This window comes from Mauremys reevesii, linkage group 4 (assembly GCF_016161935.1).
Source record: "Mauremys reevesii isolate NIE-2019 linkage group 4, ASM1616193v1, whole genome shotgun sequence".
Taxonomy (NCBI): Eukaryota; Metazoa; Chordata; order Testudines; family Geoemydidae; genus Mauremys; species Mauremys reevesii.
The window spans coordinates 110,416,500-110,441,745 of NC_052626.1; the positions used below are offsets into that span (position 1 = coordinate 110,416,500).

At 42.4% G+C, this 25,246-nt stretch overlaps 1 protein-coding gene across 14 annotated transcripts in view; it reads right to left on the reverse strand.

Moving 5' to 3' along the window:
- The window catches only part of TSPAN4 (tetraspanin 4), a 645,425-nt gene that overhangs the window by 43,935 nt on the left and 576,244 nt on the right, over positions 1-25,246 (reverse strand). For all 14 annotated transcript variants that reach the window (XM_039535294.1, XM_039535292.1, XM_039535300.1 and 11 more), the window contains one exon: positions 19,632-19,706. In XM_039535294.1, coding sequence (XP_039391228.1) covers positions 19,632-19,706 — 75 coding nt within the window. The remainder of the gene's footprint in view (positions 1-19,631; positions 19,707-25,246) is intronic.

Genomic DNA, 25,246 nt, shown 5'->3' on the forward strand with positions numbered 1-25,246 from the left:
TTGGACATGAGCCCCCAGAGCAATGTGTAGCTATCCTTGGGTGTATAAGCAGGGGAATATCAAATAGGAGTAGGAAGGTGGTATTACCTCTGGTATATGGCATTAGTGAGACCATTATTGGATTACCGTGTCCAGTTCTGGTGCCCACACTCCAAAAAGGATGTAGAAAAATTGCAAAGGATACAAAAAAGAGCTACAAGAATGATTTAAGGTCTGGCAAGTATGCCTTATAGTGAGAGATAGAGAGGCTCAATCCATTTAGTTTATCTGAGAGAATGTTGTGGTGACTTGATCACAGTCTGCACGTACCTTCATGGGGAAAAGATTTATGATCATAGGCTTTTTAACAGAAAAAAGGCATAAGGAGATTCAATGGTTGAAAGCAGAAATAATGTGCAAATTTTTAACAGTGAAGGTAAATAATCATTGGAACAATTTACACAGGAATAGGGTGGAGTCTGTCACTTGTCTTTAAATCAAGACTGGAAGGTTTTTTGTTGTTGTTGTTTTGTTTTTGTTTTTTAAGATATGCTACAGCTCAACCAGACGTTATGGACTTGATGAAAAAATTACAGGTTGACATTCTATGGCCTATGCTATGTAGGCCACACTAGATGATCATAATAATCCTTTCTGGCCTTAAAATCTATTAATTTGGCCAGCAGGTTGCAACTTTTTCTTTAGGAATGGTACCTTGCTCTTGGCATCGATACTTTGTCCACCTTGAGATTATATTAATACAACGCAATGCACATGGGGCTTTACTTTAAATCCATCTAGAAACCAAAGCCTGCACAAAATGCAGCTGCCAGCTTTGTGCATCTCACCGTGAACACTTGGCCCCAATTCTCGAGGAACTGCAATGACTGTCTGTTGGGTTCATGGCATAGCTTAAGGTGTTTGGGTGTAACCTATAGTGCCGTAAATGGCTTATGACTCATGCACTTGGAAGATCAATTCTTTCCTGTGCAATACTGCTGCAGTTATAATCAGTGGGAACTCTTTGCTATGAGAGCTTCCTCCCTTCCTTGCTTCATCTGTTGGCTTTGCAGTATACCCTGAAGGTCTACCTCTGTCATATCTCCTGAAAGTCCAGGCCTTTGGGGAGACAGAAGACCAGAGAGAATAGATGTGGTGCTGATGTTTATTTCCTTGCTTAGTTTATTCCTGCAATGGGGGCTGAGGTGAAATTGCTGGATCTATAAACTAAAGAGATTTGAATCTTAAATAACTGTCAGGGAAGCCCAGATTTTGGGATAGGCATTTTTCATTATTTTGTACAAAGCTAGATAAATAAATACTCCCCAAGCAGCAACAAACATGTCAAACCAAAGGCACTTTTGAGGAAAGTTTTCTTCTTCACGGAGTTGCTAAACAGTCTAGAGCAGGGGTAGGCAACCTATGGCATGTGTGCCAAAGGCAGCACATGAGCTGATTTTCAGTGGCACTCACACTGCCTGGGTCCTGGCCACCAGGCCGGGGACTCTGCATTTTAATTTAATTTTAAATGAAGCTTCTTAAATATTTTAAAAACCTTATTTACTTTACATACAACAATAGTTTAGTTATATATTAGACTTATCGAAAGAGACCTTCTAAAAAGGTTAAAATGTATGACTGTCACGCGAAACCTTAAATTAGAGTGAATAAATGAAGACTCAGCACAGCACTTCTGAAAGGTTGCCGAACCCTGGTCTAGAGACTCCCTCTCTCCCCCATCCATGCACACTGATGAAAGTGACCATTTAAACCTATTAAGAACCCTTAAACCTCTTTTGGGTAGATACAATTGGCTTAGTCCATAATTCTTGAGTGTGGGACAACATTGTGTGTATTGTTGTTGTAGCCATGTTGGTCCCAGGATATTAGAGAGACAAGCTGGGTGAGGTCATATCTTTTATTGAAGCAACTTCTGTTGGTGAGCAATGTTGGCAATATTAAGCAGTCTAGAGCCTGGAGCACAAGACTGGGAACCAGAATTAGAACCCTACAGTGTCCTGGCTAAGTCACTGGCCTAGGCAAGCTGTGAAACTTCTTTTGCCTCAGTCAAACCAACTGGAAACCTTGGTTAAAATTTGAGGCTGTCACTCAAAACCAGTTACTGCATCCAAGCTGGAAGAATAGGTTACCCATTCCAGCACACACAGCAAAGGGGAGAGAGTTATTGCAGGAAGAGGCAAACTGTAATTCCTTTTAAAAAATAATAGTAATTCCTACAGAACCACCTCAATTTTGACCCAGTACATAATTTATGGATGAGGAAAATGCCACCTTTGAAATTACTTTGGCCCTGTAGTTTTTAACTGTCAGAGGCAATTTCTTTGAAATCTAATTCACAATTTGCAGGCTTCATTAAGTTTTCGCAAGTAATTTTAAACTTAAATCACCATTGGCAAATCCATCATTTATTGATAGAAACATTAGGACGCTAATGGAGTGTGACTCATGATGAAAACAAGATAAGAAGGGATGAGGGTGGGGAAAATGTTCCCACCTTCCACACAAGAGGAAGTCCTAGCTCTTTTGACTGGAATACTAAGGAGAGCTTATAAGCTGCTACTGAACTGCCTTCTAAAACCCAGGCAGAGAGGAACAAGCAGAACACAAAAAATAATGTTTTCTGATTGAGATGCTGAATCAGACCCATTTTTGGAGGGATTAAGGTGAAATTCCTTCCTCTCCTAGAGAAGGGAGTAAATAAAATTCCAGAAGCAAGTGAAATAGGATAGTGACATCAACAGATCACGTCAACCCATCTCCTCAGAATATTGAAGAACGAGCTCTACTCAACTGGGGATCTGCGGATCTGGCAGGGAACATGGGGCAGAAGAGGGGGTTGAATACATTTTAAACTATTGTATTGCTAGCTGAAACTCTCCCAGGCATACAACCTTCAAATGATGTAATGTAGGTGCCTTCTGAGAGACTTCATTGCAAGCAGTCACAGCTTGTATGCATCTACCACTGTCTTTCAAATATTTCCACAACCTCCCTTGTGCTACTCTTATCCATAGGTAGCTAGGTAAACAGGATTAAAAAAAAAAATTTCAGCTAGCCAGCCAGTAATTCTACTCTTCTACTCTTTATTTAAAATATAGCTATTCACTTTCTCCAGCAATTGTTGTCTGTGCTGGTCATATATTTTGATGGGGTATGATAACTAACATACTTTACAGATAACCAGTAACTCTGAAGGTGACACTAGGTAAGGTAGCTGTAAGAACCACGTTGTCAAAGAAAGAAATGGTTGACCAGGAAATTTCTATATTAGTCAGACAGATGTCTGCTCCTCCTCTTCTCTGTGATAGCAGCAGGTAGTAATGGAGACCAGGTTAACACCAATGAGTGTGTTGACAAAACAAATCTCGGCACATCTGATAGCAGTGAAATTAATTTCAATTGACCACAAGAAGGGTTAGGGAACTGGAATGTTGAAAAGGCACCACAGCTTCCCCCCATGCTGGTATCACATGAGGAACCAAAAGAGTGAAAACTCTGAAAACTTGGAGCAAATTGAAAAAGAAAGGAAGAGCAGGGCTAGAAAACAAAATGAACATGGTCTGCATGGGTGAATCCCTGCACCCACAGAAAACCCCACTGACTTCAGTGGGCCTGTGTTTGAGTCCACCTGAGCAGAGTTCACTGAAAGATCAGGTCCTAAACTACTTATGGAAAAGGTTGGGTCTGTTTTAAAACAATTGCTCTGTTCACTTTGAGTAGGTTTATAGTTTTTGTAATAAGAATATTAAATAAGCTGCCATGCAAAACATTTTAAATAAACATACATCTTCTTCATTAGATCTAAATTAAAGGCAAAGAAAATAAATTTAGAATGCTTGGGGCTAAATTTACAGCTGGGAGCTTAATGGTTCTGCTGATTAAAAATTCACACACACCTGTTGTGCCCATAAATGAGAGCATTTGCACACACAAATACACATGGCGGTGCATCTAATTTTTCATCTGCAAATATGGTTACCTAGTTAGTACGTGCAAATAAAAGGGCAAAACTGATGTATGCAAAGTTCAGGGTCTGTCTTCATTTTAAAGTAGTGTTAGGACAACTAAAGTACTTGCTCAACTTTATAACAGTAGTGGGGGCTTCCACTCACAATCATTAATTCTTCTAATAAATACCGTTATCGAGTTTCCAGCATTGTACAATGCTATTAATGTTTTTCTCCATGTTAAATCATTTTAACATGGGGATTGTGATATTAACGGTACTTTATATTGCTGCTTTCAACAATTCTCCTTATTGTAATATACAAAATAAACAAAGGCTTTTGGGATTCCGTTATAGGTTCATTTTTATCTCAAAGCAAAGGCTGTGCAAGATTTGTGGCTTCAGACTCATAACTGGTGATAAGCTTCCCCCTCCCTCCTTGTCCCAAACTAAATATATAAAGAGAGACTTTAACAAAATTAATTGCAATATTCACCATGCATGAATTTCAATGCTCATGTAATTCATTTTCCTGCAGCATAGAGGATCTCTTGCTGCCAAGGTTACGGGATTCATGAGCATATCCACTCAGGCCTAATGGGGAATAAGTAAAGAATCACTCCTCTCACTGGGAGCTGGCTTTTAATCGCACAAAATTACTTGTGCTGTCAGTCCACGTTCCTACCGATGTAAGGACATTAATGTAACAACTGCTGCATTTAGCATTCTGAACAATCATTTCTAGCTGTCACTGTATTTTTTAATCATGAAAAAATAAGAAAACTGGAATCTTCGTTCCCAGCATAGAGTAGCTCTTATCCTAGTCTGACTCCCCTAAGCTCCACCCCGTTTCCTCAGCCTACCCAAATGCAGGGTTCAGGTATGATGTGGGGAGGCAACCCCTGCTCTCTGGGAACTCCCCACTGCAAGCAAGCAGGTGGAACCTGTGCTCGAGCCCCACTCTACTATTCCCTGGCTAGAGCACATACGAGGGGGAAGTGAGCTGCATTCAGTAACTTGCCTCTGCAGAATAAGAGGGGAACAGAAAAGGCATTATGACTCATTGGCCATACCTGCCCAGGGCTAGACTCAGTCTAGCCCTTGATCTATTACTGTAAACCCAATGAAGTTCCACATTTAAATACTTTAAATATTTCTTACATTAACTAGCTTTTACACATACCAAATTTAAAAAGATCAATGCTGGGTTCCTCACCTGCCATCCACCCTGCATTAAAACTCCAAATCCCTCCTTTTAATGCGTCTCCTCCCGTGTCCAGAACTTTGAGGGAATCCCGTTAGGCTTCGGAGCTATTTGTTTTGTTTCCTCTCTTCCTCTACAACTTTCTGGCCTCTTTTATAGGCTAAGGAAAGTCATTCTCATGTTCTGTAACCACTCTATTTCACTTTGTAGTTGTCTCACCCATACCACTTGTGAGATGACAGCCTCACACCACATGAATCTCTAGCCTAGACTGTGTGCGTGTCTGTGTGTGTAGAAAAGGGAATGTCACTCCCTGCCTATCTGTTTCTGGAGCTATACATTTAAATGTGTGAGCCCTTTGGGTAGTAGAAAGTAGGTCCATTGGAAGTAGGGACAACTCTCTACATTTACCCTTCCATGCTCCTTGGCACATGAGCCAGGACAGTCAGTGGAATCAGTGCAGTTAATCTCTCCATCCTTCCAATTTTGCCAATATACAACCTAAGTACATCCATTATTTTGGGAAAGGGCATAAACTGAACAGGAATCTCCCTCTCTAGTACTTGGATTTTCTTGTGGGTGGGGAAACAATCAATTTTCTACATTTTGAGTATAATTCACCTCTGATTCCCCACTCACTACCTACTTTTATAAATCTGTCTTGTAAAATGGAATCATCTTACTTTATTCTGCTTGGAATGGAGGACAAGTAACTCCTCAAGCACTGAGTGCACCATTAGTTTATGAGAATTCAAGAAACTCACAGGTAAAGTGATCCAAAACCAATATATTAACCACCAGGACTGCATTTTTCTTCGGATCGTCCCCCACACACACGCACTCTCTCTCTATGGGGAGAGTGGAAGGCTTACTACTGTGGCCATTGATCACTGACCCACAAAAGGGGATTCATTAACATGTTTTTGTTTAGAAAGTGACCCTCCTTGAGATTCATCCTAACTCCAAGAAATCTTCCCTCAAGCAGTTTACTCCTGCAAGATGGAATGGAAGAAAGATGGTGCTCAGATGCAAGAGTGATGGGTATCATATAAGAACCCTCAACCAAGATTTTCAAACGTGATGGGTGATTTGGGGTGCCCAACTACAGGTAACTTAAAGAGGCCTGATTTTCAGAAAGTAGCAAGCACCTACCCTCTGAAAAAAACAGGCCTCTCTAACGTGTGTCAAATTGGACACCTAAAAAATGAAGCAGCCAAAATTACTAAGCACTTGAAAAAAAACTCTTGGATATAGATAGATAATTGCCTCTGTAGTCCCTAAATAAAAGGTATGAATCGAAACTTATGCTGTGTTTTTTTTCCTTTAGCAGCCAGAGTTCAAACAGTTTTTCAGCAGATTGCAGCTTCCAACAAGTAGAGCATGGTGCTAGATTACGATCAGACACAACCAGACAAAATATAGTAATTTGGGCTCCTTTGCAAAATCATTGCTGACCTGAACTGGTCACAGTGCTGCTCCCACAACCATTGAATACTTGCAATGGTGATAAAACCCTTCTCTCCTCACCAAAAGAACCATATACACCAAAACTAGAGTCTCATAACAATAGCATTTCACTTAGCTGGCTGTGAAATACGGGATTTGACCTCTAAATTTAAACAGCCTTTTTAAAGACAACAGCATTTACCTAACGAAGGAAAAAGAGAGACCTGAGTAACTAACTCACAGGAAAGCTAGAATGGTACTTTCCTACTCAAATCATCTTTCCACACTGCAGAGCCACTGAAACAGATTGAAATATAGCATTTCTACCTCCTGGTGACAAAGGAAACAGAGGAACGGGTGAATCGGTCTTTGCTGCACACAATGCTTGTAGCAGTACCATAAACTTGGATCCTCTGTAACATTGCAATGCACAGTCCTTTGTGCTAGTCCACAGAGAAGGTTGAAGAGGGTTTGGGAGTGGGAGAGAGATACTAAGAAATCAATCACAAGCAGAAAAAAATCTCGGCTCCTTGGAAGTCAATGGAAAAACACTCATTGACTTCAATGGGCCCGGATTTAATTCCCAGGTGGTGCGGGCCCACGCATGTTTCCTAGTAACCGTTACCTGAGGATGTCCTAAAATGGACACCACAGAACTGTTGTAATATCCTGAGGCCCAGAGCCACTCCGCTGTCCTGGCCCTATTTACGGAATTGTCTCTTACATATAAACTGACACTTGGAGGCGGGGGAGAGGGGAGACATGATCGGCTATCAGAAAAGCAATCCTCACTCGCTGCTCAGTGCTCATCTGTGATAACAACAGTCATTATGAAAAGGTTGCCTTTGCTGCTTGTATATAAATCAGTGTCAAACACAGCTCTAACCTCCAGAGACAATGAGCCAGCTTTCCATTGAGCACAGCCTGCCATGTGAATTAGCACATGACTGCTGAATGGCCAGTATTGTTGATGGTAGCAGCAGGAGCAGCCCACTGACATTTACTTAAATACCAGGTGATCTTTTCAACAGATTTGGAGGTTTGTGACACATTTTCCTCCTGCCTTCCTGAGTGCCCCCTTCCAAAGAGAAAATCAATTTCCTTCTTTCCTCAAGCTGTCTGACCTTGAAAAGCCCATTGCTTTGCTTTGTTGGAATATACTGAGCTGATCTTCTGCCAACTATAATTTATCAAGACGAAGGTGAAAGGAAACAGCAGGATTTTTTTTTTTTTTGGTGTTGCATAAAGAATAATGTTGCTTTTTCTCCTAGCTTTTCAATATTCTATAAGCACTTTTGGTTAATTCAAGTGTTGTTGTAACTCTTTTGTTACCAAATCTTTGAAGGAAAGACTAATGGGTTAAGTAAAGGATCTAAATAACATGTTTTCCAGTCATAAGATCTTTTCTCTTCTGTGTTTCATGACTTGAAGTTTCATTGATCTCTTGAGAAAAACTTTTCAATTGTTCTTTGCTTTAGGTGAACAGTATGTAATCACCTGCTTGGTCTTCACCATTGGAGATCACTGATCAGCAAGTACTGCTGGGCTATGATGATTATTTTCAATACGACTCACTGGATCCAGGATCTCAACTGAATTAAAGTAACTTGCCCATATTATATACCCTCAAAAATGTGCCTAATGTATCTTAGTGGCTCCAATCCCTACTCATATACTTGGTCCTGGTACCTCTGATCTCCAGCTAGTTTGCTTCCCAGCAATAGTGAAGCCAGGCTTTGAGCATTGGTGGAGCCAGGGAGAGTGATAGGTTATCGGTGGTGCTACCTTCAGTTATACCTGGCTTGAAAAGGCACAACACATACACGTAAAGGATGCTGGAAGGGGACCGGGGTCACCACCCCTGCCCACCTATTAGCTCCATCACTGCTTCCAAGCATTTTAGAGAGCTGGTATCTATAGCACTGTAGGATGTCCTCCATCATATCTTTGACACCAATGGCAAGGACTCAAGGCACATATATAGGGAGGAAAAGCAGATCTCACAGTGTGGTTATATGCATGATCTGGTGTTTGTAAGAGAACACGATATGTCATTTTATGTGCAAAATGGGGTTTGAATGACAGAAGTCACCTCACCATGCTCCAGGTTGCCTGGATTCTAATCCTAGAGCTCAAACAAATCAGCTATTACCTATTAGGAGTATGGTCTGTCAGCTTGTCTGTCAGGCTCCACACCAGTTAATAAAGAGAGATGCATGACCAACATACTGATCATACTGATTTGAGAGATACATGACCAACAATTTCAGCTAGAAGTTATTCCAGGTACATCACTGCTGAGTTAAATAAAAGGGAGAAAATGAAGAACTTCAACTGCAAATTTTATCTAATAAAGTGGTCTATTCCCAACATTATTTTCAATGGCAGCTGGCAAATCTAAGATGAAGGGTGTATTCCACTGGCCAGCCTTCAGTCAGATAACGTGACAAGTCATTTTCTTCCCTCTTTTTTATATGTAAAAAATGCTAAACATTTAGTTTACTGTCAACTTAAGTTGTCTAAAATATATATTCACACTACAAAAATGTTCGTAGAGTGAATAAAAAAAATGTACTGTCAGTTTCAATATACCACTCCAGTCGTTCCTTTACAGTTGTTGCAGTTTGGTTTTACATGGCTTGTTCTGCCTCCATTATTTATTGATTATATCAGCCCTTGAAATTTCTCTTTTCCTTTCAGCTGCTCTTCTCTTTTTGAGACAGAATCCTGGGGGCAAGGGCGGCAGCAGCATATACTAATCGGCAGAGCAGAGTCTGGGCAGCAGGAGCTATGGGGCTAAATCAGCACCTAAAATCAGTGTAGCTCAACTGCATAAATTGGTGGTGTGCTACTGACTTCAACCAGGTGACGGGCTAGCCCATTGCCCTCTACCCAGAGACTTCAACTGGCTTCCTGAATGACCCTGGATGAGTCACTTAGAGCTTGACCCTGGGAGATGCTGAGTGCCTCCTGAGGGGTGCTGGGAGCTCTCAATTCCCATTGACTTTACTGGGAGTCAGTACTTCTCAAACGCCACTCTGCACCTCACAGGATCAAGCCCTTTATCTCTATGCCTCATTTTCTCCATCTGTAAAATAGGAGCACATCTACTTTTCCACCCTTTGAAATGTAATTCGAGATCCTTGGATGAAAGCTGTTACATTACAGTACAAACTATTAATTATTAATATGTTCATATTGCAGCAGCATCCTTGAGAGAAGCCAGCTGAAGAGATTAGGTCATGAAACAGCAGAGGTCACCTGTCTTTGAAAAAGCATCCATTGCAAAAGCTCCAGTTCAAGCTACAAGTCTGGGAAACAGCTGATCTAATTATGGAAAAGCTTCCCATGACAAAAAATATGAAGATGTGCTCCACTCCCTCCATTGTGTGTTACCTGGGCACTCAGCTAGCAAGAAGGCTGCAGAGGTGATTTACCCTCTGCCATATGCTACCTGAATGGTACCAAATCATTTAAAAGAAAAGCCAGAAGTAAAATTTCATATTCCTGAAAGTAAGGGACTGGTGACACTGATTTGAGCCAGGCATAGTGCAGATAGCAACCATAAAGGATTTCCCCACACAGTTCTGGAAATGCACTTCCAGCCACCCATCTTAGTAGTCCAGCCCTGAGCCTCTCCTGAGTGGAAGCTCTATGCCAAATTTGTGATGGTTTTGCAATATGAATAAATATCCAGTGGTGACAGTGACAAGACACATGAAGCTCACTTCACTTGTGAATGGTAACAGACCACTGAAGTAGCTAACCCTCAGGCAGGTGGGTACTAGCATTTGGTGTGGAGTCATGCTTCCCTTTTATTGAGGAGAGTTGAATTTTATTTTATTATTTTTGCTAATGCGTTATTCTAAGATTCCATTAAGCTCTGAGCACCACAGTTCAAGCATTCCCATAGGGGAACCCTAATGCATTTTATATGCAGTTATTGTTTAATTTGCTTTTGAGGAACACCTAATTCAGAGTGTGCACTTAACTCTTGTCATCAGTACTTTGGTATCCCCCAGTGACCAATGCTAACAGCATTTTGCATCTGCGCTTTCAGTTCCTGCTTTAACAAATGAATTAGAAGAAGTAAAGGATTTTCTTTTTTGTGTTTGTTATTTCAAACACACAGGCAATGATTTCCTCTGCCTCAAATAAAAGGTTAATACAGGGCTTCAAGACTCCAGGCAGGGAGCTGTTATAGAGGATAAAAAGGAAAATACAACGAATAGAGCTTTATAATTAATCAAAATTAATTAAATGCCACCAGATTCCCTATGGAATTAAATAGTATACGATACATCCATTAGAGTGTCCAAAAGAATTCACCATGAGTAGAATTTCCTCAATGAGGTCCCAACCCAGCAAGGCAATTAAATCCATGAATTAACTTTAATGAGACTTAGACGCATGCTTAAAGTTAGGCACATGGTCTTAAGCATGTGCTTAAATATTTCGCTGCACTGGAGCCAAAAAGAATGGGGTACAAGTAGCTGCTTGTGACAATGCTGCTTCATCTCCTAAAATATGGTATCACCTTTGAAATACAAATAGCTTGGTTAAGATAAATGGTGTTACCATGAAAAATAAACCGCCCGCCGCCACACCTAGCTGTCATTTCCATTTTAACTATCTCATTCTTTTAGCACTATTCCGTGTCATTGAAGTATGTAAAGTGCTTGACCGAGGTCTAATACATCACCCTTATAACAGGCAATTAGAACAGAGAAATTTCTACAGAGGACAGAATACAGAATTCTTGCCAACCAACCTACTTACTACTGTAAGTTACTCACTAGTTATAACAGACACGTTCCAGACTTTTACGGATATCAGTAGTGCTCTGAAATGAGAGAGTAAGTGCTAACAGCAAGATGAGGGCTACATGTTCAATCCACTCCTTTAAATGTAAAACAAAGAGAGTTTTAGCTGTCTGCTGAAGAGCCATTCACACAGGTATTAAAACCAGTATTGCCGGAAATAGTTTTAAACATGGCATGTTACCACAGCAAACCCAGGCAGAAATACCTGAAGGAATTTATGACGATCCTGTTAGCTTTCATTCAGGGGCTCCTGCTGCTGCACACTATCCCATCATACCATCCCCTCCATAAACTTATCAAGCTTAGTCTTGAAGCCAGATATGTCTTTTGCCTCCACTACTCCCTTTGGAAGTGTTAGGCCTGAATAAAGATGTAGCACAAAACCAGTTATGCCAACCTGACTGAAGTCAGGCTAACAGAGGTTTCTGGGTAATCCCAGAGTGGAAAAATACTGAGAAGCAGCATTGTCTCACAAAGCCCTGGGAAAGAGTGAGATAAGTGAGGGGTTGGTACCAGCTGTGTTATGTTAGGAACAGTGTTTGAAGAACTGATAAGAAACACTATCCCACAGTTCTGACTAACTCCCCGGTTTAGTTTTCGGTGTGTTTTTAACTCCCTTACATTCCTAACTTTTGGCGCTTGTTAAGATATTAACAATTTAATACTGTAGAGACAAGGCATGCGTATATATTAAAAGGTGTCTAATTTCTAGTTGTTAGACAAAGGGGGGTCAGTTGCTCAAGTGAATGATCTATGACGTAATAAAACTGTCTATATAGGCTAATACTAAGCTGTAAAGGGGGGGGCTGGTTCTCTCTGGAGCCGAGCTGCTCTCTATTGATGCGTACACTTGTCAATAAAGAGCTTTTGATCGGACCTTGCTGGTGTTGCCTGTCTCTCTGCGGTCAGACAACGAACTTTGCTGTCGGGGTTCGAGTCCCTGACAGAAGGCAATTCCAGAACTTACTCCTCTGATGGTTAGAAACCTTCGTCTAATTTCAAGTCTAAACTTCCTGATGGCCAGTTTATATCCATTTGTTCTTGAGTCCACATTGGTACTGACCTTAAATAACTCCTCTCCCTCCCTGGTATTTATCCCTCTGATATATTTATAGAGAGCAACCATATCTTCCCTCAGCCTTCTTTTGGTTAGACTAAACAAGCCAAGCTCTTTGAGTCTCAATGGGCTTTCTTTCCCAGAATTTTTGCAATGGCCCTTCTTTGTGGTGCACCCTGGCATCTTTGTGAGAAGGGATGGATCCCGCAGTGCTTTCCGATGCTCTGTTAACTGTCATGAAGACATTGTGGATGGCAGTGCAGTTAATCTTGAAGTTCCTAATTGAAGAAGACTCCCAGGCACCCAACATGATGCGTGATATGGATAGGAGCAACTTTAGATTGCTTTTGGCATTCACAGAACAGCTGCATAGGGTAGACCGTCGCTTTTGGGCTTGGGAAACAAGCACTGAATGGTGGGATCATATCGTCATGCAGGTCTGGGATGAAGAGCACTGACTACAGAACTTTTGGATGCAGAAAGCCACCTTCCTGGAAGTATGTGTGGAGCTTGCCCCAAAACTGCAGTGCAAAGACACCAGAATGAGAGCTGCCCTATTGGTGGAGAAACATGTGGCAATCGCTGTGCGGAAGCTGGTGACTCCAGCCTGCTACCAGTCAGTCGCAAATCAATTTGGAGTAGGGAAGTTGACAGCTGGGGCTGCATTAATGCAAGTATGCAGGGCAGTAAATCGCATCCTGCTACGAAGGATCGTGACCCTAGGAAATGTGCGTGAAATAGTGGACGGTTTTACAGAAATGGGTTTCCCTAACTGAGGGGTGCACCTCATGGGGAAAACAGCTCTTTGCAAAGGTCATGGTGCAGCATTCTAGGGGGAAAAAAATCTAAAATTCTTCCACACTTTTCACAGGCAGGGGTCATTCTAGCAGACATCTCACTGCTAAGGGTAAGCAAGGAAGTGAGGGCACATCTACCCCATGCTTGTGGCTTCTGCCCTGCTCCCTATGCTGCTTGCCTAAGTGCCACTTTGGTCCCTGCACAGGTGATTGCTGAATGGTGTGGGAAAGTTTCCTACAATGGGAAAAGGAACAAAGCAGCTCTGCCAAGGAACCTTGGGCAGAGGATTGCTGAGTACCTCTAGGAAATTTTTTCCGACAAAAGTCACATTGCAGTGTGTTCTCATTATCTGTTTGGTTGACCAAAGGCAATTTTGGTTGACAAAACTTGGTAGCATAGACAAGGTCCAAATAACTTTAGCCCTCTGTTAGCAACTTCTTGTATAGGGTGCATGATCAGCTCTTAATCCACCTCAGCTTCTCCATCTGTGAAAAGGTGTTAACTGTAACAGGTTGGCCATGTTTGCTTTAAAGCACCTCAAGCAGGTCTTGATCCTGCTGAGAGGAATGTTAAGTGGATTCTTTTGTTTTAATGGTACCGCTGACATGCTGCAGATATGTGGAAGGTGGAAGTGGCTTTTTAGGCCTTGTCTACACTTACCAAGGGTTCGACCCACAGTGATCATGCATCAGCAGTTAATTTAGTGGGTCTAGTGAAGACCTGCTAAATTGACTGCCGATCACTCGCCCATCAACTCCTGTACTCCACCTGAATGAGAAGCGCAAGGAGAGTCAATGGGAGAGTGATCTGCGGTCGACATCGCAGAGTGTGGACCCTGCGGTAAGTACATCGACTTCAGCTACATTTTTCACATAGCTGAAGTTGAATAATTTAGATTGATCTCCCCCTGTAGTGTAGACAAGGCCTTAGAGAGGAAAGGATGCAGTGTATGGGCTGAGCTGTCTGGAGGGAGGAATCTTGGGAGCAGTGAAGTTTAGAGAGGATGCTTAAGATGAACTTTGTTATGTTAATTTCTTTCCTCAGACTGTGAACCCCTTCCTCATACTGGTGAGCAGCTGGGTACAAAGAGACTATTCCTGGGAGTAACTGCTCATCGGTGAGAATAAGAGTCTGGCCCTTTGCTAATAAAGCCAAACCCCCAGGAGGGGGTGACTGTGGCCTCTACATAGTATATTTGAGAGCAGGTTGGTAAAGGCCATCTGCTCACATTAATCTACCTCACAGGTGTGTAGCAGAGATTAGGTAACACATATGCACATGCTTACCTGTGCTGGTAATGTTCAACACAGGTGCCAGGATTCTAGGTGGCAATTTTCAATGGGTTTTAAGGGAGTCAAGTGCCCAATTCCCACTGAAAATCCCAGTCCTAACCCTCAATTTCCAATGGCACTAACTGCTCATATAATCAACCCCATGCCCCTTCAAAGAGCCCTCACTGTTTCTATTCCTTAAACTGCCCTGTATTATTTTAGTCTGTCATTTAAAATAATAAAGTTAATGTTTATTTATGCCTTTCCATTTATGGGTGCTAAATAGCAGGAGTACATACTACTACCTATAAATCAGAAAAGGGGGCCATGTGAATTAACAAACATACTGAAAAATGATCTTCATAGTTACAGAAGACAGTAAATCTAGACTTTTTCTGTGCCTCTGGGAAACCAGTCATAATAAAAATAAAGACAGATGTTCAAAACAGAGGGACTGAAAAGTTATTACTGGTACATCACCCATGCACCTTATCTGCATTGCTTATATTCTTAAAGGGCCCAAATCTGTGAAGTGCTGAGCTCAACTGGGAGTTCATGGGGTTCAGCAACCAGAAGCAGCTCAATACCTCATAGGATTGAGCCCCAATGCTTTGCTTTTGTCAGTGTAAAATTGAGCTTAACCTCTTCATTATTGCCTCTTAGAATACCTAAGCACCCACACATCATAAAAACTAACTCATAAAAAATGGCCTGAATATGTATCCTAGGTCAAGTGCTGGTCTGTGCCGATGAAAGCAAAATGAACACATAGTAAGGGCCAAATTCAACCCATACATCGGTGGACATACCTCCTCTGATGTTAGTGGTGTTTGGGCTGCTTCCCCAGGGCTGAATTGAGCATTCATGCTACGGAAGTGGCAATAATGGGAATAGGAATTCTCCTGATAGCAGCAGCTGCACACACAACCTGCTCCATTTAGACAGATTATTCTTGCCCCAGGGTAAAACTAAACTGCACGATGCGTATGTGCATGCGTTTGTGCATTCACAGATGTCATTGCCAGCTCAGGGATGTATATACCCAAACATAAGGCGAACTCTCTGTCATGCCACCCCAAAACACACCTCTGTTACTACTGTGCAGGGCACCTGGATCAACCTCTTTACTGCTTTTGAAGGACTCAGAATCAGAGGGAAGAGTTTCACCTCCCTTTCCCCACACCACCACCAGTCCCCCCCCCCCACCGAAGTGGCACCTATACGCAACACTCCACTAGATCTGCAGCACTCAAGGTGTAAGTTATGGAGGGTGAGTGGCAAGGACATCAAGGGGAACGGCATACAGAAAGTGATCTCAGACTATGAAAGAGAGATCCGCAGTGCAGCTCTGAGACGCTACTCTCATTCCCCTTTCATTCCAATGCTACGTATTGATGGGTTGTTCGCTGAGCATCTCTCACTTTTGAACGAGGAGTACTTGTGCCACCTTGGAGACTAACAAAAGCTTACGCCCAGATAAATTTGTGAGTCTCTAAGGTGCCACAAGGACTCCTCGTTCTTTTTGCTGATACAGACTAACACAGCTACCACTCTGAAACTTCTCACTTTAGAGTGTCACACCTCATGAGCAGTTCCTGGAGAGGACCATAAAGCAAAGCAGAATGCTTCTCTCACCCAACCTGAGATTGAGACAAGCTTTCACACATTAGAAGCAATTCATTCTAATGCATGAGCAACACTCAATAATTCATTACTCAGAGAAGCCTCTTTTAGTAAGAATGGAAACAAACATAATTTTTGAGCACCGCCCCCTCCGTCCTGACTAATAAGAATAGCCCAGTCTGAGCTGATGAGCTTTCCAGGGAGTTATTTTGCTCATCTGGATAGCAGCATTCTCGTCCAGAGCAAAAGGAGCAGCAGTTCTTTTCCCAAAACAGAAAAAAAAAAACCTGATAAGTGATTGACTGTAAAATAAACAAACAAAAATAAACAATATTTTTAAAAATGCTGGTGCTATAGAATACTTAACATGCTGTTCAAGTGTGTGTCATGGTGATTTACATAGAAATAGTCTTCTTTGCAGCCCAAGAGACAACAGTAAGTTACTGTAAACGTGCAGCCAGATGCATAGTCACTCCCTCGCTAATACTGCGCTGCACTCTCTAGTTTATCATTGTGCACATTCTGCAGCAGAAGAAATGAAAGAGAGGCATCCGTCTGTGGAAGTACACTATTAAATCAACCACTGAAATCAGCTCAGCCTTTTAACTTTTCTGTAGATTTTTATTTTCTTTTAGTCTTGTGGTTAAGGCAAAGCATTGGGTTCTAGTCCGAGTGCTGATACCATCTTCCTTTGTAGCCCTGGGCAAGTCCCTTAACCTCACTGCTTCAGTCTCCCAATCTGAGTGGGGATAGCAGTACTGCTCTACTTCACAGAGTGCTGTGAGGATTAATTAATGTTTGTAATAAGGGAGTAGAGTATTGGCCTCATGAACTTTACACTGTCAAAGAAGCAAGGGGTGATGGAGGGCTGTTGCGGATCCTGGTCCTTCTCCGTTTAGCCTCCTCTTACGCCAACAACAGAGTATAATGATCATTCCCCATTTTATACCGGGAAGAATTTTATGTGCGCACTTACATACACCCAGCCAATCAACAGCAGGCCTCTGGGTACTACAGAAACCTGTTGCTTTCTGAATATGTTTATTACACAGAAGCCTGTTGAGTCTGACTTATTTGTGATAAAGGCTTGAAAAGCTAATACTGTTTTCTTCTGATGTGTGGATGTTAGCATACAGTGTTCATTAAAAGATATTCCAACAAGCCGCATTAACTGGATAACCCCAGTGATTAGGCTCAAACTTCTCTGATTTAGACACATTTCTCACACCAGTATGTATAACAATATTGTTCTTCAGATCAGGAGGGCTGACATTACTCTCACTATGCTGTAAGGAAATATTAGTTTTAGACTGCTAATGTTTTATTTATTTTTAGTAAGTCTGGTATAGAGCAGAAACACAGGAAATGCAACCCAGACAATGACCACTGATCCACCTAGTCTAGTATTCTAGATTTAAAAGATTAAGGAATTATGATCATTTAGTCTGACCACCTGCATTGCACAGGCCATAAAAATCTCACCCAGTGATTCCTGAAGCAAGCCCAATAACTTGTGGTTGAACTAGATCATATATTTTAGAATGAGATTAGTTCTTTAGGTCAAGCTTGTCATGGTTCCAGCACTGCTCTATATAAAATAATTCAAAGGAAAGTGAGTTCCTTCCCCTCCTCATCAATAGCATAACCAAACAATGTTGCAAATGTACAGGGCATGGGGAAATGGCGAATGGCATTCCTTCCTGACTCCTGCTAGCAACCAATTTATGACCTGAAGAATAAGGATTATTATCTTTTGTAACTATTAACTCAGCCAGTGTAATAGCACTGAATGATTTATTAATGTAAACATCCAATCCTTTTCCTTCCACCCACCCACATTTTACTAAACTATTCGCCTCAGGGAATTCTATGGGTTGATTATATACAACATAAAAAGTGTTTCTCCTCTTCTGAACATGCTTTCTTTACATTTCAAGTACACCTCCTGTGCTTGTGTTAAGAGGAAAATGTGGTTGGCCTTCACTACACCGTTCATTATTTTAGATACCTCTATCATCTCTCTTCTTAATATCGTCCCTTTCCCAAACCAAATCATGCTAGACTTTTTAATCCCTCTTCATATGAAAGTTCCCTCCCCCAGTGCTTCTAATCTTTTTCATTACCCTTCTCTGAAATGAGGTGACCAAAACTCAATGCTGAATTCATGGTGAAGTCATTCCATCAATTTACATAATGGCATTATAAAATTTCCACATGACTCCCCTTCTTCTACAGCCAAATGTTGTATTTGCTTTATTGAGTGCTGCTGGACATTCAGCAGATGCCTTCATTAAACTGTCCTCTGTGACGTGTACACCTTTCTCCTGAGAAGTCTCAACTAACTTCAGAACCCATCAGTGTGCATGAGTAGTTTTAAATTGTCCCTTCCAGTGTAAATTATCTTGCAAGTCAATTCTGAGTTTTACTTGCCATGCTGTTGCCTAATAAACTAATTCTTTTAGGTATTTTTGGAGAATCTCTCACAATCATCCACAATTTTTATTCTTGTAAATAAGTTTGGGCCTTCCAATAAAACGGTGGCCATCTTGTTATTCACTATTCTATTCCTAATCCTAGAAGCACCTTGCTATTAATGACTGTTTCTCAGAATGGAAAGACATTTATTCCTGCTCTTCACTTCCCAGCTCCTAAACAGTTTCTAATCCATGGCAGAATTTTATCATTCAACCTGCAGTTCCATAATAGTCTATTGTAAGAGATGTCAATAGAAGCCTACTGAACGCCTAAAAATATTGAATCCAATGCTTCTCCTGGACTCCTTATTTTGTTATCACTTTTCAAAAACCCTAGTGGGTTAGAAACATCCAGTTTATCCTTATAACAGCTGTGCTCTTTTGTGGGGGAAACACAGGAATTGCCATACTGGATCAGACCAGTGGTCCATCAAGGTAAAATCTGAACACAGGAAACGAAGGGCTCTTGTGTTAACCCCAAACACTGTTACTGTGGCAGTTAGCTGGAATTTCATTAGACTGTCCAGAGGTGCTCTCGGGAACAAGTTTGACAGATGACAACCTATTTGTCTCTGCCTTTTACATCTCGGGCATCCAGACTTTCTAACAATCTCAAAGTCACTTCTGAAATGTAAACATAATAAAAAAAATATTCAATTGCCATTAGCTTCCACCTCTGAGGTACCTTTCTCTTTCCCATCCCTTCCCAGCTGAGAGTTCCCTTTTTTCCTAAATGGTGATTGCTTTGGTAATACCTCTGACCTTAACTTGTGCATGAGAGAGGGGGAGAGAGAACACGTGCAAGAGACACAACTCAAGCCCTGGAAATCTGTTTATGTATTCTGAGAGCACATCTTCAGAGGGGGGTGACTTGAGAAAGAGGGAAGCATAGTGTGTATGCCAAGGTGAGCACTTCATGACTTATTTATAAGGGAAGGGGCATAAAAAAAATTGCTAAAGGAGAAAGAAGAGAGAAGAATCTGACTTACCTTGTCGGTGTAGACGAAGAACAGAATCACGATGGTGAGCTCCAGCAGGAATATAATTAACAGCATGATAAAAAACTGTCAAGAGAAGAGGGGACAGGGGAAGAAACAAAAACCCAGAAATATCAAAATCTGATTCATCTTCCTCCTACTGTACAATAACTACATTCAGCAGGTCATGCATGAAAAGGGGATTTTGTTTTATGGACGACAGGGTACAGAGTTACTGCTTTGAGACCAAGAGAGGTGTTTGCACCATGCAGCATTGGAAAGCACACACAGGACTAATCAGGGACACAGTATGTGCAGACACACACACAGCCTACTTCTGCTCCTACTAACTTCAGTGAGAACAGAGGCTTTTGTTTGTTTGTTTGTTTTGTTTAACCAAATTTTTTCAGTTAATGAAGTGGCATGGACATCTCTATTCTTCTCATTCCGTACAGGGTGCTTCCCTCTCTGGAACAAGGAAGCCACAGGTCACTCCATTATGGCTACTGGGAAAGTGAAAGGAACATTTAAATGTTTGTGTACAAAGTTAGCATGAAGAATGCTTCATGCTAGGTATAAAAATGTCTCAAAAGTTTGAACTGGAAGCTGTCTCATTTATACTTATAGCATTAAAAAAAATTATTCAGTTTAGCTTCAGGGCTCTGAGGAAACATCCCATCTAATGCCAGAAATGGGATTTATAAAAAGTACCTGAATTCCTGGATTACGGATTTCAGGTAGGAGTCTCAAAAGGGCTCAGCTCTCATTGACCTCAGTGGGAACAGAGGTAGGCCAACACTGAGCACTTCTGAAAATCCCACCTTTCCCATTTTGTGATGAGGAAAAAAAAATGTTGCCCCTCCAACTCTAGACAGGCTGTGGTGCAGTCATGGCAGAATGGCACTGTAGAGTTAAGAGACTGAAGAGAGCTACTAAGCAAGCTAAGCTATCTTTGTCATCTCCAAGGATTCCCTGCAATAACCAGGCCTGATGCAAAGTCCATTGAAGTAGGCAGAAAGAGTCTTATTGATTTCAATGGGCTTTGGAACAGCCCCTAATTAACAGTTCATGGTGTTATGAAAAGAGGATTATTTAGAAATCACATAAAATCAGGAGGAGGACATAAGATTGCTCACAGGCTCCACTGCCCCCTACAAGTTCACACACCTACCTCCCTGCAAGACTAGAATTTTATAACTGAACAGTACTGCTTTGATTGAAACCTCAGTTTCAGGGGGGGGGGGGGGAGAAATCTACTGCTCCTTTTGCTTCAGCCACTCAGCAGCAAACCTGTAAAACTTCAATGGCTAAAAAAGTGTTATCAGAGCTTTTCTTTGCCTGATGAGTGGAAGCCAAACCTTTGAACCTATGAATTTCTGTGATAAAATAAAGGGCAGAAGATCTGGAGACAGAAAATTTTCCACCAGTACAATGACACACATTTTGTTGCATTGGGCCCCAAAAGTTTTAAATTATGGTTTATTTTCACTTCGCTGGAATCTAAAGACTAGAGTGACCCTAGTACAGGAATCTACTTTCAGCCAGTTCTAGGTCAGGACACCCATTCATGGCAGCAACCTCCCAGGCAGGCCTCCTTGTCATTATCATCCAGAAATTGGATGAATTGGTGAATACCAGCCCATGTGTCATTGGTCTTTAATACTGTGATTTCAGACTGCAGCATAGTATTCAGTGAGCAGGGACAAAGTATATCACCATGTACTTGAATGCCCTGGTACTGCAAGAACACTCTGTTCCTTGATACCTACCTCTACTGGGACATGTCACCCCTCAGAGATACTGGCATATCCATAAAATGTATGTGAATTATATTGTGTATGTCCATAAACTGCACTTTCCCTTTGAGAGTGTAGGGGGTCACCCCGCCAAAGCTGGTGAGTAGGTATATCATGGCCACTCCCTATTATTAAGGTAGCCTTACACTTCTGATTATAAGAATTTGTTTTCAGTTGCTCATAACTTTTCCTAACTTTGACCATTTTGGCTGAAATTTTCCATGCCAGGTGTCTTGCTCAGGCTGCCATCCCCACAGACCAATGAGCATGCTCCAGCCTGCAGTGCTGACCAGACTGCACATGTGCTATCCCCCACAGAGCAAATACTCATGCTCCATCCCCTCACAGATCCTATACATAACAGGACTGTGTATGCTCCAGTCCAGGTGTACAGGGATTCAGAAGAACTTTCCTTATAATGGCTCCTCCCAGCTGCTCCGGGCTGGAGTGAAGCCAGGTGCCATCACTGAGAGCAAGCAATTTATTCCTCCTGTGCTTTCAATGACCCCTCTGCTGGGACACAGGCACTGTGACAGAGGAAGTTGTCTGATTCGAATACAGAGAGGATAAAAGCCAGACCAGAGGGGGGCGGGAACGTGGAAGGAATAGACTGGGACAAGGTGTCTGTAAAACTGGAAATAGTCCCAGTTCCTCTCCCCCACCACACTCTATGTGTGGGGAGGAGTAGACTGGAAGTTGAGGGGTGAGATTAGGATTCAGACAAGGAGTCTGGAGGGGAAGTCTAGAATGGGCTGAGTAAGGACACAGGGATGAGAAGCATGAGGAGACGGACCTGGGTAGGTTAAGAGAATGGGACTAGGATAATGACCCAGAAGGGGGTGGGGGAGGAGACAGGTCAGTAGAAATGGGGCAGAAGGGGCCAAACTTGGGGGAAATGGGCAGAAGTGTCTCTGTACACTAGACCAGAGACTTCTCCAGAGCCTGGAATAGAACCCAAGATTCCCGAGTCTCTCCTTCCTCTGCTTTCAACAAAAATCTACAAAACCCACTCACAAAGTGTCTCTCTCATCCCATTCTAGGGTTGGTTCACACAAGGGATGACAACCTACTATTGTTATCATTTATGCTTTTAGCTCAAGTAGCAGAGGTGTGGGTGGTGGACCCACAGGGTGGGTGTCAATACAATGCCAACCTGCTGGAATTCAGGGATAGCTCAGTGGTTTGAGCATTGGCCTGCTAAACCCAGGATTGTGAGCTCAATCCTTGAGGGGGCCACGTAAGGATCCGGGGCAAAAATCAGTACTTGGTCCTGCTAGTAAAGGCAGGGACTGGACTCAATGACCTTTCAGGGTCCCTTCCAATTCTATGAGATAGGTAGATCTCCATAAAGAATACCTGCTCTTTAAGTTTGCTTTTAAATAAAAAAATATTAACAATGTTGCAAAGTCAAAAGATAGGAAATGTCCAACTTAAGGTTGTCTGTGGAAATCTCATTTGGTTTCCTTATACATCTGCATTATGATACAATCTTTAATTACAGGATCACATGCTGTTTTTGATACAGGACTGATGCCACTTTCTGTGCACGTGATGGACCTGCTCTTGTGATGAACTGGGGTTTGCGTAGTAAAGGAGGGTGTTGTCTACAGGTTCATTTGTTGAAGTTGGAATGCGTGTAGTGAAATGACAGGGGATTGCAGGAAGAGAAAGGATGGTAGGAAGCTGAATGTTGCCCTGGAAAAGTGGTTTACATTTCTGCCTCTGCCACAGAGGTCTCATGTGTAAGTCTGTGAATCATTCTCTGTGACTTTCCGTGACCTCCATGAATTTTGCAGTGCTTGTGTGGCTGACCCCAGGACCACCCCAGCAGCCTGGGAAGCCCCGGGGCCAGCCGCACCAGCCGCTGCTCTGGCAGGCCCAGGCAACTGGTTCCCAGCATTGCCCTGAAGCAGCAGGCCCCCGGGCCGCACCCCAGCGGCAGTCTTCAGGCATGCCCCCCTCCCAGCAGGTAAGATTTAGTCACGGGTATTTTTAGTAAAATGGACAGGTCATGGGGCCATGACTTTTTGTTTATTGCCCGTGACCTGTCCATGACTTTTACTAAAAATACCCATGACTAAAATGTAGTCTTACTCATGTGATGCCAGGCAAGTCACTTAAGCCAAACTTTTCAGTGTCTATTACTACTGTGTATTCCTCATTTTCTGCAGTTGAGCATGCTCAGCACTTCTGTAAATTAGTCCCGAGTCTCAGGTTGTCTGCCCAGATACTGATGATGATAAGGGCAACATAAAAATCTATTTAGAACGGAATAGCTCTGTGAACTTTTCAAAGCACAATATGTTAGGATTTCTCTCCATCTCCAAAGCCACAAACAAAACAAAACAATGATTTTTCTCCACAAAATAATAGTATTGTTTTAAACAAGGCCTTCAGCCTTATGTCTCTCATATCTTGTCTCCACTGACAAAACAAGGTACATTTTTACTATGGGTTAACTAACATGCATGAGCTATCCTGCTGTAAAAATATAGTGGAGACAAGGCACTGTAGTTTGACTGCCATGTAGGTGAGGTCAACCTCAGGAAGGAGGTGCAGTGCTCACCTCACCTACCTACCCTGTGGTAAACACTGCAGGTACCCTGTCTCCACCTAGGATTTTACAGAAAGGTAACTATTGTGTATTTCTCACTGTAGAAAGACACCTTTGTAAGGAGTGAATTTCAGTGTCCCCCAGATGTAGTGGTATTACAGCTTAACCCTGCACAGACTGATCTGATGACCATAATCTCAGACACGCACTGCTCCACCATATTCCTCCACCATACTCCCCCAGAACCTACCGCCACAAACTGATCTGATTTTTTCATTAACTTCCAAGGTGGAATTAAGTCAAACATGAGAGCCAAGGCAGGATTGGCATATAGCAGACAAGTGTGAGCCTATACAACCCCTGCATGCCCCCTGAAAACCCTCACCATTTCTTTTGCAGCTCCTGAACTCGGGTGATAAATAAGAAGAATAAAAAATAAGCTTTGCTGCTGTCCTGTGAGACTACAGGCTGTTGATATAATAAAGATTTATGTGCTGAGAAACAACAATCCCAAAGCAAAGTGTTCATGTAGAACTCCATAAAGAAGATTGATCTAACCTTGTAGCTAGAGATACTTCACCACAGCGCTTGTCAACATGGCAGAGGTTCACAAGGGGGGGTTAAGCCAAAAATAATCCCACGGGCTCTAGGACTCAGTGGGAGTGAAAGAAGGGCAGGAAAAGAGCTCCCTCCCTATTTTGCTGCTGCTGCTCCACCCATAATCCAATTCCAGCGCGACTTCTCAGCCCTTCCCCTCCATTTCCTTCACACCCCTCCCTCACCGCTTCTCCACACAGAACTCAGCTGAGGGAGTAGAGAAGAGGACACTCACTGGGCTGAAAAGGATACTTTGGAGTTGATGCAGCCCCCAAAATTAAGCACAGCCAATGTGTGTGGGGAGGAAGGAGAAAACAAAAGGAGGAAGATCCTCACTTGCAACCCCACCCGCAACCGGTGCCAGCTTCCCTCATCCAGCACCGGGCTATGACTCAGAAGATCTGGGTTTATTTCCTTGCTCTGCCACAGACTCTGTCCAACCTAGGGCACGTCACAATCTCTCTGTGTCTCATGGACCCATCCGTAAAATGGGGATAATACTTCCCTTCCTCACAGGAGTGTTGTGACGATACATTTAGGAATGTTTTTGAGGCACTCTTACAAGTCTGCTCCAGCCAGCAGGAAGTTAAATTGTGCTGGGGACAGGTTTGGCCTCTGGCAGCCCCAGGATCAAGAAAAGAGAAACAGGACTGACAGTCACCTTTCTTCAGCTGCATTGA